At 43.2% G+C, this 17,030-nt stretch overlaps 1 protein-coding gene across 2 annotated transcripts in view; it reads left to right on the top strand.

Annotated features, from left to right (window-relative positions):
- The window catches only part of LOC126175554 (chitooligosaccharidolytic beta-N-acetylglucosaminidase), a 210,436-nt gene that overhangs the window by 40,948 nt on the left and 152,458 nt on the right, over window positions 1–17,030 (top strand). Inside the window, exon 1 of one of the 2 annotated variants that reach the window (XM_049922400.1) lies at window positions 7,312–7,344. The exons of the other annotated variant lie outside the window; for it this stretch is intronic. Within the exon in view, the coding sequence (XP_049778357.1) occupies window position 7,344 (1 nt within the window). The 5' untranslated portion in view covers window positions 7,312–7,343. Of the gene's footprint in view, window positions 1–7,311; window positions 7,345–17,030 lie in introns of those variants that run through there. 2 annotated transcript variants of the gene reach the window in all.

Raw genomic sequence — 17,030 nt, forward strand, 5'->3', positions numbered from 1 at the left:
GTACTGTATGTCCCAACTTGTATTATCAGAAACAAAATGTAGTGACACTTGAAATTAAAACTTTCTTGTTGGCACTTAGAAGCAGTAAGTTCCCTGCAATGGCACTTACAATGTTCTTAATAAATTGTCATTTTCTAATTTATCTCATTATCTCATTATCTTTTGTAGTGGTGAGGCGAAAAGCTTAATTCTGTGGTATCAGAAAACCTTCTCAATTTTCTGGATATGTGTATGTCAGTTATGTACAAAAAGAAATACATTGTTTTTAGATTCTCCTGAAAAATGTGAGATTTGGTAGTTACTGGTTTAAATTAGACATCGCCAAGTCTGCCCCTTTAACTACCACCTACCGCTAGTCAATGGCTCCACTATTTATTTGTTAAGTCGTTCCGACTGTTCAAGGGCTCACACACTAATAGTTGTAAGCCGCAGTGCTCGCCTGAACAATCGGCATTGACAGATCGGAATTTCACACGCTCTTGTGTACACTTTTACGCTTTTCGTAGTGAATGGTTCAAATGGTTCTGAGCACTGTGCGACTTAACTTCTGAGGTCATCAGTCGCCTAGAACTTAGAACTAATTAAACCTAACTAACCTAAGGACGTCACACACATCCATGCCCGAGGCAGGATCCGAACCTGCGACCGTAGCGGTCGCTCGGCTCCAGACTGTAGCGCCTAGAACCGCACGGCCACTCGGCCGGCTTTCGTAGTGAAAAAATAGCCTTTTGGATCACGCAGGATCATTCATTCCCGATTCTATATGCGCAACACTCTTAAAATACCACCTCCATCCACGTATCCCACATTGTGCCTTCCACACCCAGGAGGGCTATTGGCCGACTCCTCCATTTCGCGACTTCCCAACAACTCCCGAAAATGAACTCAGGCTTTTCAGCCATTCAGTCTCAAGAGCAGATGGGAGTTATTTTCACTGCTCATTTACTGTGCCTGCAAATAGCACTCTTCAACAATGTACTCCTTCCTTTCGCAGTGTTATTTCCAACACGTGGTCGAAAACACCAGCCCTTACACCAACCGAGTAGGCTCCAACCACGAACCACTCGAGGAAAGACGAACACATCAGTTCCATAATCCATTAAATTTCGGGCATGCAGCCGAGGAAAAATAAATTTTTTGCGCGGCTGCATGCCCAAAATTTAATGGATTACTCATTACGCCGCGAAAAGTTGAAAATGCACACATCAGTTCCAGGTTCAACAGAAATACCCACAGCTGGATGCCGGCTCTGGCACCTCAACTGTTAAAACTCTCCTCCAGTTGGGGACCACAGGAGATGGAGGCTCCCGTTACGTATTAGCGCAGCTATTAGCTAAGGTATTATATGGGCTGTTGACAATAATATAGCTGTCGAAAGCATTTTAACCTGTGAACATAATAATGTGACCATTGACTGACAACATCTGCTGACAAAAAGGAAGAAACATTAAGTTTTAACGTCACATCAGCGACAAGATCAATAGACAAGGATTTCTATTCAGACTGGCGAAGGGTGGAGAAGGATATTAGCCTTTGGGAAGGTACCACCCTATCATTTGACTGTAAAACCACGGAAAATGTAAGTCTGGACGGCAGGACGGGGACTTGATGTTCCGACGTAACGACAAACCCCAGCACGAAGATCAAGAACACAAGAGCAGAGGGGGCTGTGAGGCGACGTCAGCCAATAGCCCGCTGGCTAGGACGACAACACGGCAGGAGTGGCCTCTACAAGAGGAGATTATAAGCGCCGCTCCTGCCAGCCTCGGGGACAGTAGAAGGCGGACACTGACAGAGAGGCCTAGCGAGCAGTGAAATTAACGATAGTAATGACTTATGAGCGAGTGTGAATGCTTACGTGGACATTGTGTATAGTGAAGGACACTGACTGTTTGTATGTCGCCCACTGCTTACGATAACTCTTGTAAACCACAGTTTTGTCAATCTACTTTATTGTAATAAAAACCATTAATGTGATTTGCTTGAATTGTTGTATAGCTAACCGAGAAAGCAGCATCTTTTAGGCGAGTGGGTAGGGCCCCACACTTGAAAAGCCGACCGTCCAAATAAGAGACCAGCTTGCTCATCCTCGTTCAGTGATTGCTAAAGAGATGTCAGAAATGATCTGTTCATGTATATTTCATTTTCTTTCAAAATCGACCTCTAATAACAAAGGTGCTAAAATTGTTCCTCAAGTGCTACTGCTTCTCATAAAACCAAATTGTTCTTCTTCGTTTGTGTGCCCATATTGTGCGTAGTCACTTTATAATTATCGAAGGTATTTTAAATTCGGCTGTGCAAATACAAGGAAATGTGTATTTTTGTGAAAAACTCATTTAGTTTTATTGATCAAAACAATGAATCATCAGCTGTGGTCTGTAACGAAACATATTAACAGTCTGACTTGCCTTCTACATATAAGAGCAGTTCGTTACAGAAGAGGTTGATTTTTTTGTATAATATTTTACGTCTGCTTTTCTTTCACATTGGGACGAGCTGCCTCTCTGTATATTTTGAGGTATTTCAGTGCCAAATGGGGGAATAACTCAAAATGTGCAAGAAGACGGTACTTTCTGATATATTTGAAAACAGGACGAAAAATTATCTGGCTTAAATTATGTAGCATGTAATGGGTACAGATGCAGATATTTTTATAGACAGTATCTTAGTATATACACACATCAGTGTGCTGGTTGTTTTTCTCTGCGTTGAACCGTCTCCCCACATACACGTCACATAATTTACTAAGTGATGTTTTCGGCGTGGCCGTAACTGCACCACGAAGGTGACTGCGCCTGTCAGTATAGGCTAAACCTTTTGCGTCCTGACCAGCTGCCCAGAACAAAATAAGCATTAATAACATACTCTTGCCACATTTCCTTGGAGGAACTAATCAACCGAAAACATAATATTTCAATAGTTATAGTTATTATTCTGCAAAGTACTGATGTGATGTTCAGTACACCATCCTCAGTCACAGACAGAAACATATGCATTTATACCTGTTACACCCTGAATATCACAAAGCAAGGTGACTCAATGGTAAGACACTGCTCTTGGATTCGAGAGCACGGTGCTCTCAATCCTCATCCTTTCATCTAGATTTAGATTTTTGCATGATTTCCCTAAATATTACGTGAAATGCCTGAATAGGTCCATTTGTGGGCGTAGGGTGGATTTTTACATGAGTTCTTTTTCGCAGTTTACGAGAAAACTATTTTTGCAGTCAGCCAGAAAGCGATGGAGAACATGCTGACCATAATTTCCAGTCTGCAAGTCCACATTATTCTTGTGATCACTGAAAGAAAATGTTCCTACTGACTATTGACTCAACAGGATCAGGAACCACGACTATAAATAAAAGTTTTGAGTTGTAACTAATATATTCAGTAAAAGTTCACACGCACAAACATAATAATATTCCTGATAATAATAATAATAGTAATAATAATGTCCCTATCAGAATAGCACTATTAGCAGTACTATTAGCCGATGACCTCTACAGGAAGTTCCAAGTAAAATGGTCTGTGACCCTGACTACTAATCACCAAAGTTGACAGCTTGCCACAAAAGTGGGAAATAATCACACCACTTGCCATGTGGTTTTCTCAACCTTACAGACGGCACACAAACAGTTACTTACGATCCAGGATGGCGTACAGTCCTCGCGAGTTCACTTCCTAATTTTACCGAAAACGCGTTTGGTAGGTGTCTAGCCTTGATGTCAACCGAGGCACAGCGTATGCCAACCTTTGACAGACGCGGACAGATTGATAGCTCGGTGCAAAGTGTCTCCCTACGGCCCCTCGTGGCCGTATTTATAAATGGGCGCAGCAGACCACCGAACGGAACATCTGCTATAAACCGTTAAATGCGTAGGTAGCAGCTTGTAAATAGCCCCTATCTCGGACACGTATTAATTAATATCTCTGTTGTGTAACAGTTTACAAACTTCACAATTTTTATATAATCAAACATAAGTTTGGTTTAGTTATTGAAAAAGTTTGATTCGACTGTATTTAAACTTCGCCGGCTAGATTGCACGTTCATACAGATTGATTATTTAATGAATGTAATCAAGTGCTGTAATTAGAACTTTCTATAACAATTACAAATGATTCTTAACCTATTACGGATAATGACGTTTCTGTTCCAAATTTGGTTTTTAGTAAATTACTTGAAAACTAATAGCCGTAGCTTAATGGACTCACATACTTTATGATGCTATATCAAAGTGAGGCTACATGCGAATTTTCAACTACCTGAGACTAATATTTAGCGTCTTCAACTTTTCATGAAAACACCGGTTTCGACCAAAATGTTGCCCCGATCAAGCTGAGACTTGTAACTTCTGATTGTGACATACATTTGCACATTCTGAACAATTTTTGGCTTTCTAGCTCCGTTGTTTAGTGCCATTTATTTTTCTCGTAAAATAATATGTTTGGCAAAACTTATACATCTGATGTTTCTGAGACTTCAGAGTGTTAACATTAATATACTGAAGCATACATTGACAAAGTTTGGAAAAGCTATTACAATTTTTAATTTTACTCTTAGATTATCGCGCAATATTGTGTATGCTACGCGCAGGCGCGTTATGATGACGTGGCTCTAGTACCAGTATCGGGATATGTCCCGGCACACTCGCTCGCCCTTTCATTGTGTAACAAAACAAGCGCTGTATCATTCTGATCTCTCAGAATGATACAGCGCTTGTTTTGTTACACAATGAAAGGGCGTGGTCGATATCGTTCCCCATTCTTCCCTAATCCGAGCTTGTGCTCTGTCTCTAGTGACTTTCGCTTCTCCTCCTTGTCTTTTTGTTACTGTTCTTCTTCTTCTACTACTACTTTTATCAATTTTTTAAATTTTTTCCGTAAGCACTGGTCGGCAGTTTGATACTCTTACCTGATAGGATTATTGGAGAAGGCAGGGAAAATTTTAAAACAGCGGCATGCATTAACTTCATTGCTTTCCAGTAGCTGATACTAAGAGAGGGTCGTTGTGCGACTTGTAGAGGTTTACCATCGTTGTTAATCCTTTCTGGAATAGTGGGTAGACACTGTGTGTGCATTCAGGAGGACAGTGGTTCACATCCTCATTTGAACATCCACAGCTAGGATTTCCGTTAACCGATTAAAGCAAATACTGGTATGCTTCCTTTCCAAAAGGACACGACCGATTTCCTTCCCCAATCCGAGGCTGTTTTCTGCCCCTAATGGCCTCTTCGCCGACGGTATGTTAACCTGTAATCTTCCTTCTATCATTAATCTTGAAACGTTTGCTGTTGTTGTCATTTGCAGTTCGAAGACTTTTTTACGCAACTATCTGTGCTAGTCTATCCTGTGCAGGTCGCTACATCTACAAATAACTCCTGCAACCTATGTCCATCTGCACTGCTTAATGTATTAACTCCATGGTCTCCTACAATTCCCCCATAACCCCCCCCCCCCCACACACACACTCTTTCCCTCCATTACCAAACTGATGATTCCTTCATATCTTAGGAAGTGTGCTATCAACCGATCCCGTCTTTTAGTCAAGTTATTCCACAAATTACTTTTCTTACCATTTTGACACAGTACTTCCTCTTTAGTTAGTATACTCATATAATCTTCAGCATTCTTCCGTATCATCACATTTCTAAAGCTTCTATTCCCTTCTTGTCTGAGCAGATCATCGTCCACATTCCACTTCCATACAAGGCTACACTCCAGAGAAGTACTTCCAAAGATTTAAATTTGTATTCAGTACAAACAAAGTTCTTTTTTTCGAGAAATTCTTTTCTTGCTGTAACGAGTCTGCATTTTATATCCTCTCTACTTTGGCCATCATCATTCACTTTGAAGCTGAAGTCGCAAAACCCAATCTCTACCTGTGGTGTCTACTTGCTAATCTAATTCCCTCAGCATTGCCTGATTTAATTGGAGTACATTCCATTACCCTTGTTTTGCTTTTGTTGTTGTTCATATTATAACATCTTCTGAAGACACTGTCCATTCCGTTCAACTGCTCTTCCAAGAGCTCTGCCGTCTCTGACAGTATTACAACATCCTCGACAAACATTAAAGTTTTTATTTCTTCCCCCAGAACTTTAATTCCCTATCCAAATATCTCGTTGGTTTTCTTTGCTGCCTCCTCATTGTTCAGACTGAATGGCATTGTGCATAGGCCGCAACCCTGTCTCACTCCCTTCTCAAACACTGCTTCTCTTTCATGCCCTTCGACTTCTATGGTTTCTGTACAATTTCTAAATAACCGTTCGCTCCCTGTATTTTATTCCTTAAACATACAAAATTTCAAAGAGTGTAGTCCAGTCACATTGTAAAATAACTGTTTCTAAATGTGCAAGTGCTCCAAACGTAGATTTGCCTTTCTTTAACCCAGCGGTAGCGAAATAGCGGCCCGCTAAAGTTTTCTTGCGTGGCCCTTCAAGACAGTCATAAAAATCTGTCTTGAACCGAGATTTCCTTCCCGTGCGTGACCTAAGATCTTCAATAGGACAGCCACGTCAGTACACATGTGCAGCGTAGATATATTTCCGCGCAAACCATGTTGACACTCGGCGCGGCGTTTGATGCGGACGGCCGTAAAGGCATTTCCAATGTAAACTCGCTCCCATCAGCCAGCGCGCAGAGTATCAAGAGAATCAACATAATTTGCTCGTAAAGTACGGTGCGCAATCGGTTTTACAGTTGACCTGGTTTATTTACGTGTTATCTGTGCAACAGTATATAAAGGTCAACCTTTAGTGAAACCATGAACCTCCGAAAAAAACGTAAAATCAATTATGAATGTTGTGTGTGTAACGAAGAACCGACCTTTTATGAAATAGGAAGTTAGCTAATGAGTGAAGAAGCTTTAAAAGGTGCGAAGAAGCTCCAGAAAGCGGCCACCTAGCTACAACAATTACCCACTCTTGCTTTACAATATCTTCTAAGGTAAGACGTAGGGTCAGTAGGGTCAGTAATGCCCCGCGTGCTCTTCCATTTCTCCGGAATTGAAACTGATCCTTCTGAAACATTTATCCCATCTGCTTACATGGCCAGTGCAACGAGAACAATAGCGCCTTGTATGTTTACTGGGAGACCTCCAACGGAACCGTTGTTTCTGCGAGCAGTAGCTGTCAGAAGACGAGCCATCCTCGTGTGGCGATGTGTAGGTAGAGAGAGGGCGGCTAAACGGCCGCCAGCTGCAGACTCTTGTTTGGCAGAGTGCCCCCTGCACACGGGTGCTCTGCCAGGTCTCGAGGCTGCACCGGTAAAGATACCCTCGCCCTCGCGACGCGCTGTTTGGCAGTCGCCTCGCCCGCGGGTCGCGCGCCGCACATACTGGCCCAGAGTGAGTACCAGCAGCGGCAAGTACACGCGGGAATTGCAGAAAACACTTTTACGAAATTACCAACACTCGGTCTAGAGTTGCAGGATAAGCAACTTACAAGTATGAGCAATCTACGCTGAGGTGACAAAAGTCATGGGATACCTCCTAATATCGCACCGCACCTCCTGCCTGGCGCAGCAACTCGACGTGGCATGGACTCAACAAGTCATTGGAAGTTCCCAGCAGAAATATTGACCCATAATGGCTCTATAGCTGTCCATAATTAAGAAAGTATTGCTGGTGCAGGATTCTGTGTTTTGTGAACGAAATGATCTCTCGATTATGTCCTTAAATGTACTATGGGATTAATGTCGGTTGATCTTGGTGGCCAACCCATTAGATCGAATGGTCCGGAACGTTCTTTAAACCAATCGTGAACAACTGTAGCCTGGTGACATAGCGGATTCTCACCCATAAAAATTCCATCCTTGTTTGGGGACATGAAGTCCATGAATGGCTGTACACCGTCTCCAGGTAGCCGAACATACCCATTTCCAGTCAATGTTCGGTTCAATTGGACCAGATGACCCATTCCGTTCCATGTAAACACAGTGCCTTGTTGACATCTTGGGTCCATGGATTCGTGGAGTCTGTAGCACACTCGAATCCTATCATCGGCTCTTACCAACTGAAAGCGGCACTCGTCTGAGCAGGCCACGGATGTCCAGTCGTCTTGGGTGCGGTCCAACCGATATAGTCGCGAGCACACTAGAGGCGCTGCAGGAGGCATTTCTTAGCTAGGCACTTGCGTCGGTCGTCTGCTGCCATAGCCAATTGAAGCGCAGTTTCGCCGTATTGTCCTAAAAGACACGTTCGTCATACGCTCCACATTGATTTCTGCGGTTATTTCGCGCAGTGTTGCTTGTCTGTTAGCACTGACAACTGTATGCAAACACTGCTGCGCTCGCCCACGCCCCGGGTTTCCGGTTCGATTCCCGGCGGGGTCAGGGATTTTCTCTACCTCGTGATGACTGGGTGTTGTGTGGTGTCCTTAGATTAGTTAGGTTTAAGTAGTTCTAAGCTCTAGGGGACTGATGACCATAGATGTTAAGTCCCATAGTGCTCAGAGCCATTTTTTGATGCGCTCGTTCGTTAAGTGAAGCCGTCGGTCACCGTTGTCCGTGGTGAGAGGTAATGCTTGAAATTTGCCATTCTCGGCACACTCTTGACACTGTGGATGTCGGAATATTGAATTCCCTAACGATTTCCAAAATGCAATGTCACACGCGTCTAGCTCCAACCACGTCTGCGCGTTCAAAGGCTATTAATTCCCGTCGTGCGGCCATGATCGCGTCGGAAACCTTTACACACGAATCACCTGAGTACAAATGACAGCTCCACCAATGCACTGCCCTTTTATACCTTGTGTACACGGTACTGCCGCCATTTGTATATGTGCATATCGCTATCCCAAGACTTGTGTGACTTCAGTGAATGATTATTGTGCAGTTAACACTTACATGTGGTTGAGGTTTCATAGAATCACTTTCAGACTATTTGTCGACCGTTCCACTCTCAAATGACACGTGGGAAAAATGGATACCTACATCTTTTCGCGCGAACTCTGATTTCTCTTTTCTTTTTATCACAATGGTCATTTCTCCGTGTGTACGTGGTTGGCAACAACATATTTTGGCATTCGGAGGAGAAAAGACCTCAACTCAACCAAAAAACTATTTGTTTTAATGACTGCCACATGAACCCGCTCATCATATCCTTGACATTATGTCCCCCAATTCGCGACAATACAAAGCGAGCAGTCTTGCTAGAACTTTTTCGATGTTCTCTGTCAATCCTGTACGTGAAGAGTCCCATACCAGCAGCAAGGCTCCAGAAGAGTACGAACAAGCTTAGTGTAAGCAGTCTCTTTAGTAGATTTGTTGCATTTTCTTAGTCTTCTGCCAAAGAATCGCAGACTTTGCTTCACCTTCCCCACAACATATTCTGTGTGATCTTATCAGTTTAAATTGTTTGTAATTAGGATCCATAGATACTTTGTTGAATCGAAAAGCGTAAGGCTTGTGTGATTCATCGTGTAACCAAATTTTAAAGGATTTTTTTAGTACTCATGTGGAGGATCTCGCGCTTTTTATTATGTAGGGTCGATTGTTATTAGACCTTCTGATAATTTACTAGATGGTATACGACAGCCGGCCGCTGTGGCCGAGCGGTTCTAGGCGTCTCAGTCCGGAAGAGCGCTGCTGCTGCGGTCGCAGCTTCGAATCCTGCCTCGGGCATAGATGTGTGTGATGTCCTTAGGTTAGTTACGTTTAAGTAGTTCTAAGTCTAGGGGACTGATGACCTCAGAAGTTAAGTCCCATAGTGCTTAGAGCCCTTTTCTTTTCTAAACGACAGTAACTTCTAAGAGGACTGCTGAGATTGTCATCTAAGTTATTTACATAAAGTAAGAACGGCCGAGGACGTATAACGCTTCCTTGGAGAACCCAGTTATCATCTTGGTTTCGGGAGATGACTTCCCTTCATTTCCTCGAATTGTGACCTTTCAGACAGGGGATCATGAATCCGGTCACAGAACTCCATAGGTACGCAATTTAATTAGATGCCATTTGTGGGGAACCCTGTCGAATACTACTTATTACGTCTTGTGTATAAAGAACAAATACGATATTTTCTGAATGTGTGCTGGTTATGCGCCAGTAGTTCGTTTTCTTCGAGGTATTTCATAATGTTGGAACACAGTAAATGTTCCAAAATCTGCTGCAAATCAACGTCAATGACATGGGTCTATAATTCGGCGGATTACTTGTGTCCCCTTTCTTGTGTGTTGATATGATATGTGCAATTTTTCGGTCTTTAAGTATGGAGCTGAAGTCGAGCTAGACACCTTCGAAGTAGTAAGCCGGTAAATGTTTTCACAGATACACGCGCTGCCACAAGAGTGGACCCTCCAGCTCAGCTGTAGGGCGGGAACTTACGTTAGTTTCTCCGAGAAAGACGAAAAAGTTTTGAAATTTCAACACTCTGGGTTTACTAGCTACCACTGAATATCCGTAACACGTTGCTTTCTTCAAACTGAAGCTGAACTGACAGAATCTGTAAAGTGAAAAGCGGGAATTGCTAGTGAGGGGGAAGTGGCCTTTCCTGGAAGTACAATACAACTGCCAAACAGACACACGAAGAATCAATTTCTCGTCTAACAGTAGTCAGCGTGCAGTGGTTTATGTAGATTCAGTTCGTGGATGTTTCTTACATTACTTACGTTGGTACTGATTCCTGTTTTGTGTGAAGTGGTACCGCATTTAGTGAAAAATAAACAGTCCTTGGGGCGTGTCTGCACACTACTCATAATTGATTTAAAAGGCATGCTACGGAAGGGTCGATATAACTTTGTGAAACAGCCGTTGGGAGCTGCTTGTGACGTAATTGGGGAGGGAGAAGGGGGCTCACTTGCTCGCTCTTTAGTTCGCGCACACACTGTAATTATGTTTGTCTGTTGACGGGGCAGGCTGGGGTTCGATTTACGAAGTTTTTTTTCCTAAGGAGGGGGTGCTGGGTGGGAGATGGGGATGGCAGCTAACCTATAGTGTCCCTCGCTGGGTGCGCTCTTTTGTCGCTCAAATGGACTAGCTTTAAGCTTCAAAAAGTCCTAGCTCACCCAGTTTCGTACTGTCGAAAATATCCTTCCTCTTAGTGATGTGATGTACGAACAAAAAATAACAAAAAGGGTGTGGATATTGATGAAAATTTTAAAACTCGAAACTTTAGGCATAAGAATAATTGTCAGCTTTGGAGAACAGACATCTGTAAGTTTACATAGATTACACATTTTCATCGACTGATGTCCTACGGGATAATATTCCAGGGTAACTAATCTTTTATGTAAAATGTATTGACTGTACCAAACAGTTGACGTATGTGACGTTTGCAAGGGGACAGATATCGATATCGCTGCGCTGTACCAAACTTTAAGCTTATCCATCGCCGCTGAATCCAAGACGACAGTGACGTGGGGATGCCCCATCAGCTGGGGAATGGAGTTAGCTTTCGGCGCCCGCACAAAAGCTTCACTGATGCGAATAGGATCGAGACATATTTATTTTATGGTAAATACTGTGTAATATGAATCAGTATAATTTTATGTACGGCATCCGAGAGGAATCTTAATGGTGCTTACCGAACCCACCCAGTGAAAATGTGAATTAGCGTGAGTGTTCATGTACTCTGAATGGACTTAAGATCGAATTAGAGACATTTTCATGGATTTAAGACATTATAAACAGACTGTTAATCTTATACTGTCTATTAATATAAAGGTTCCTTCTTATCATAGTATGTTAATTGAGTCAGTCATATAGAAGTACGGCAGTATCAGATTTGAGGGGACATGAGTCACAAAGACACACAGTTATGGAAGTTATTACAATAAGGGCACCGGACAGCTTACACAGTCACACACATGACAGTCATTTATTCATTCTTTGGCAATTCGGAATAATAACTACAGCCTGACAGTACGTTTATTCAAGGATGAAATTTGTTCCCAACATTCCATCGCAGTTTGAAACCAATAGAGGTGTTCATAAATGCAATACTAGAAGGAAAAATTATATGTACCTAACCTTGACGCAGGAAAGAAGTGAAACACGCAGCTATAAAACTCTGTGATAATCTTCAGTGTGTTGTCCAGTTACCGTATCCCATAGTGCTCAAATTTCACCAATGACCCATAGTTGGGGAATGTCGTACATGAGTGATGGGTCACCGACACAGCTTGCTGCTGACGTAAGACGACATGTAATGTATCTTGACATCTGTGCTCTGGATTCTTTTGTCTGCGGTCGACTCGGAAGTGTAGCGTACAGAACTCCCGTTGGTATGGTCGAACGACTGGAACAGCTAATTGTACAGACTTGTCAGAATTTACGCGATGATTCGAGGATGCTTGAAAGAATTCCTATTGCACGGGTTCGATAGTGCCTACAAATGCGAGAACGACATGCGGAACACCTCCTTCAAACAGGTACCAATTTACAGTATAAAGTGCATCAAGTAAGTGCTGAGGTAGTACTGGACAAGGGGCATTCAATAAGTAATGCAACACATTTTTTTCTTAAAAGTAGTTCGTTTTATTCAGGATTTCAGTACATCATATTATTCCCCAGTCTTTTGCATACATACCCTATTTTTCAACATAATCTCCGTTCAATGCGACTGCCTTACGTCGCCGTACTGGGAAGGCCTGCATGCCCGCACGGTACCACTCTACTGGGCGATATCGGACCCAACGTCTCGCTGCATCAGTAACCTCCGCATCATCCAACAAAATTGTCGCGATCGCCCTTTAACGCGCAAGCGATTCCCCACCGTTGATCCTTCGTTACTCTTTATGGTCTTCTTTCAGGCGGCGAGGAACCCAGCGGGCGCACACCTTTGAGTACCCCAACTGGCGAACGGGTGCGTCAGCACTACCAACAGAGACACCCAGTTGTGCAACGAAGTATTTGATTGTGATCCGTCGATCACCTCCAAAGAGGCTGTCCGCGTGGTCCAACACTGCAGCACTCACAGCTGTGTGAGGGCGGCAGGTACATAGGAGTTCGGACAGGTTCGAGTGACCTTACTGCAATGATGAGAGGCGCCTCACCCAAAGAAACACCATGCTTTTGTTTACTTTCATGTCTCCGTAGACATTTGTCAAGAGTCTGTGAATGTCTGTGATGCCGTGGTTTTCCTCCATAAGAAAATCAATGACAGCTTTCTGCTTGGAACCCACCTCTGTTACAGGCGCTATTTTGAAGGCTATTTGTAGCCACCTATTCGAACTTAATGAAACTATAGGGGTTGAAGCTGGAGTATTCCACGATAGCCCGAAATTAGCGGAGAAAAAAGCGTTACATTACTTATTGAACGCCCCCTGTATTTTTTGATAAGGCAGGGCTTGGGTGAATTTTGAGCTCCGTTAATGTGTACCTAATCGAGGAGATTACTTGCTTTCCCAATATGTTTTACTAGCTAAGACACATTTCTTACGGCTTGTAACCACAATTTTGTAATTACCACGAGAACGGCCTCTTTGCGGACTCCTGTTTGCTAGAACGTTTTTGCTATGTTTCCACCTGTAGCAGTTTTCGCTGTTAATAATGATGCACCCTGTATGGCCCAGATTGCGGGCCGATGCGTGGGCTGGATCTTCGTCTGCCGCGCCACCTCGTGTGCCTGCTGGAAGTTTCTTTATGCCAAAAAACACCGATGGCGAGCAGCTGCGGTGTCCCTTTTAAAACGACTTGAGGGGCTTCTGAGAACCGGCGAACTACTTCAGTCGTGGCTTACTCACCGCTGTGGCGGTCGGAATGTGTCGCAGCTGCAGCTGTAGTACTATGTGGAACCGCACACCCACCTCTTCGTCATATGTAACTGTTGTAAAGTCACCTTTCCACACCTACAGATAAGGTTTTTTCGGAGAAATTATTATCCGATCCGAATTTCAATCGAGAATCTAATTTGACGTGGTTTTAAATACATCTACATCTACGTCTACATCTACATGGTTACTCTGCAATTCACGCTTAATTGCCTGGCAGAAGGGTCATCGAACCATTTTCATACTACATCACTACCATTCCACTCTCGAATGGCGCGTGGGGAAAAGGAGCACCTACATCTTTCCGTTCGAACTCTGATTTCTCTTATTTTATTTGATGATCATTTCTCCCTACGTAGATGGGTGTCAACAAAATATTTTCGCATTCGGAAGAGAAAGTTGGCGATTGAAATTTCGTAAATACATCTCGCCGCAAAGAAAACCGCCTTTGTTTCAGTGATTGCCTCCCCAACTCGCGTATCATATCAGTGACACTCTCACCCCTATTGCGCGATAACAGGAAACGAGCTGCCCTTCTTTGCACTTCTTCGATGTCCTCCGTCAATCCTACCTGGTAAAGATCCCATACCGCGCAGCAATATTCCAGCAGAGGACGGACAAGTGTAATGTAGGTTGTCTCTTTAGTTGGTTTGTTGCATCTTCTGAATGGTCTGCCAACAAAGCGCAGACTTTGTTTCGCCTTCCTCACAGTATTATCTATGTGGTCTTTCCAATTTAAGTTGCTCGTAATTGTAATTCCTAGGTATTTAGTCGAATTGACAGCCCTTAGGTTTGTGCAATTTATCGTATACCCAAAATTTATCGAATTTATTTTAGTACCCATATGGATGACCTCGCACTTTTCTTTGTTTAGTGCCAATAGCCACTTTTCGCACCATACAGAAATTCTCTCTAGATCATTTTGTAATTGGAACTATAACTACGAACTGTGACCTCTCTGAGAGGAAATCACGAATCCAGTCACACAACTGAGACGATACTCGACATGCACGCAATTTGATTAATAGTCGCTTATGAGGAACGGTATTAAAAGCCTTCTGGTAATCTAGGAATGTGGAATCGATCTGAGGTCCCTTGCCGACAGCCCTCATTACTTCATGGCAATAAAGAGCTAGCTGTGTTGCACAAGAACGATATTTTCTGAATCCATGTTCGTTATATATCATTGAGTCATTTTCTTCGAGGTTATTCATAATATTCGAGTACAGTATATGCTCCAAAATCCTACTGCAAATTGAGGTCAGTGATATGGGTCTGTAATTCAATGGGTTACTCCTATTTCCTTTCTTGAATATTGATGTGACCTGTGCTACTTTCCAGTCTTGAGGAACAGACCTTTCGTCAAGTGAGCGGTTGTATATGATGGCTAAGAAAGGCGCTATTGTGTCTGCATACTCTGGAAGGAACCTGATTGGTGTACCATCTGGAGCGGAAGACTTGCCTTTCTTAAGTGATTTCAGTTGTTTCGCAACACCTAAGATATCTACTTTTATGTCATTCATGCTAACAGCTGTTCTGCTTTCAAGTTCTGGAATATTTACTTCGTCTTCTTTCGTGAAGGAATTACGGAAAACTGTATTTAGTAACTTCGCTTTAATGGCACCATCATCGTTAACATTTCCATCGTTGTCGCGCAGTGACAGTATTGACTGTTTTTTGCCACTGGTGTACTTTACATACGACCAGAATCTCTTTGGCTTTTCTACTATATTTTGAGACAACGTGGCAGAAATGAAACGCGTTACACTGTGAACGCCTTGTCAGAGCGCTACTGATCTGATATTGCGGTGTTTCCACATTTAAGAATGGTGTGGGTACATGATGCTTATTGGATGTCTAAAATTATTAGAACTGATCAGGTGAAAATCGCAGCGTGTTTAGAGGACGTGCATGTGCAATCTGTCGCCATCTTTCGGACCTTGAGGAAGGTCAAATCATTGGCACGAGGGACATGGGAGTATCATACAGTCAGATCGCACAAGCAGTTGGCAGTAGTTCAATGACTGCAGAACAAGTACTAACGGGATGGAATGAGGACGACAGAAGAGTAGGCGGGGGTCGTTGTACAAGCAGGAAAATATGGTAGGTTTATTCAGTTGGCTCTGATGAACAGACAGATGACAACGGTTGAAATCCGAGCAAAGGTCACGCGCAGAGTTTGACCACGAGCCGTCAGGAACCGATCGCTCGAAGCTGGGTTGAAATATGGTGTTTTTATGCTTGATTTGTCGTCTCCGCTGACACCTTATCACAGACAACAGAAACTTTCCTGGTGTAGAGCGAAATCAACTGAGACACTGACTGGCAGTGTTCACCAATGACTCTCTCTCCTGTCTGTGGTGGCGCTTAGGTCAATGTTAACGTGTCCATAGACAAGCTGGTGAAAGATCACTAGAAGAAGCGCTTCCCGAGACCCATAACACGCCATCTCCTGGAAACACATTGTGAGTAACTGTTGGATATAACAGCAGGGTTGATTTTGTAACTGTAGCAGGAAGGCTGAATGGTAGCTAGTGCGTGACAAGAGCGGTAAACCCAATTATTTGACTCTTCGTGACCATGATGCCAAATGGCATATTCCAGCAGAGTAATGCGAGGCTCCGCACTGCAGTTCACACCCACAAGCGGCATGAGAAATGTATGAATTCTTCATTTGCCTGCATTCCAATCATTCAGCAACGAAGGCGGTGAACTTCTTCAGAAAGTTCGATAATTCTCTGACTGGTGTCATTGTACGCCAGACCGCTGTAGTCCTTCTCGACTTGGGCGCGACGTTCAGCGAAATTTATGGAAGGCGTTCCAAAATACACAAAGACTGGGATACTTCCTTTGCTGGCAGCGGAAGGTCGATGAGAGATTTTTGCACCAACTGTGGCGCAGCAGTGTAGCATTCGGTACTGCTTTCAGTGCACGCAGTATTCTGAGCTTTTCCCCTCAAACTACAAGAAATTCTCTGGTAATTAACTTGCTAGATATGGTCGAGAGTGTGCGGTGTCATTAACTGCAGGAAGGGTTTGAAAGGGTACAGTACTACCTGACATAGAAAATATGTACAGGGTGTTTCAAAAATGACCGGTATATTTGAAACGGTAATAAAAACTAAACGAGCAGCGATAGAAATACACCGTTTGTTGCAATATGCTTGGGACAACAGTACATTTTCAGGCAGACAAACTTTCGAAATTACAGTAGTTATAATTGTCAACAACAGATGGCGCTGCGGTCTGGGAAACTCTATAGTACGATATTTTCCACATATCCACCATGCGTAGCAATAATATGGCGTAGTCTCTGAATGAAATTA

The sequence above is a fragment of the Schistocerca cancellata genome, chromosome 3, assembly GCF_023864275.1.
Source record: "Schistocerca cancellata isolate TAMUIC-IGC-003103 chromosome 3, iqSchCanc2.1, whole genome shotgun sequence".
NCBI classification, from domain to species: domain Eukaryota; kingdom Metazoa; phylum Arthropoda; class Insecta; order Orthoptera; family Acrididae; genus Schistocerca; species Schistocerca cancellata.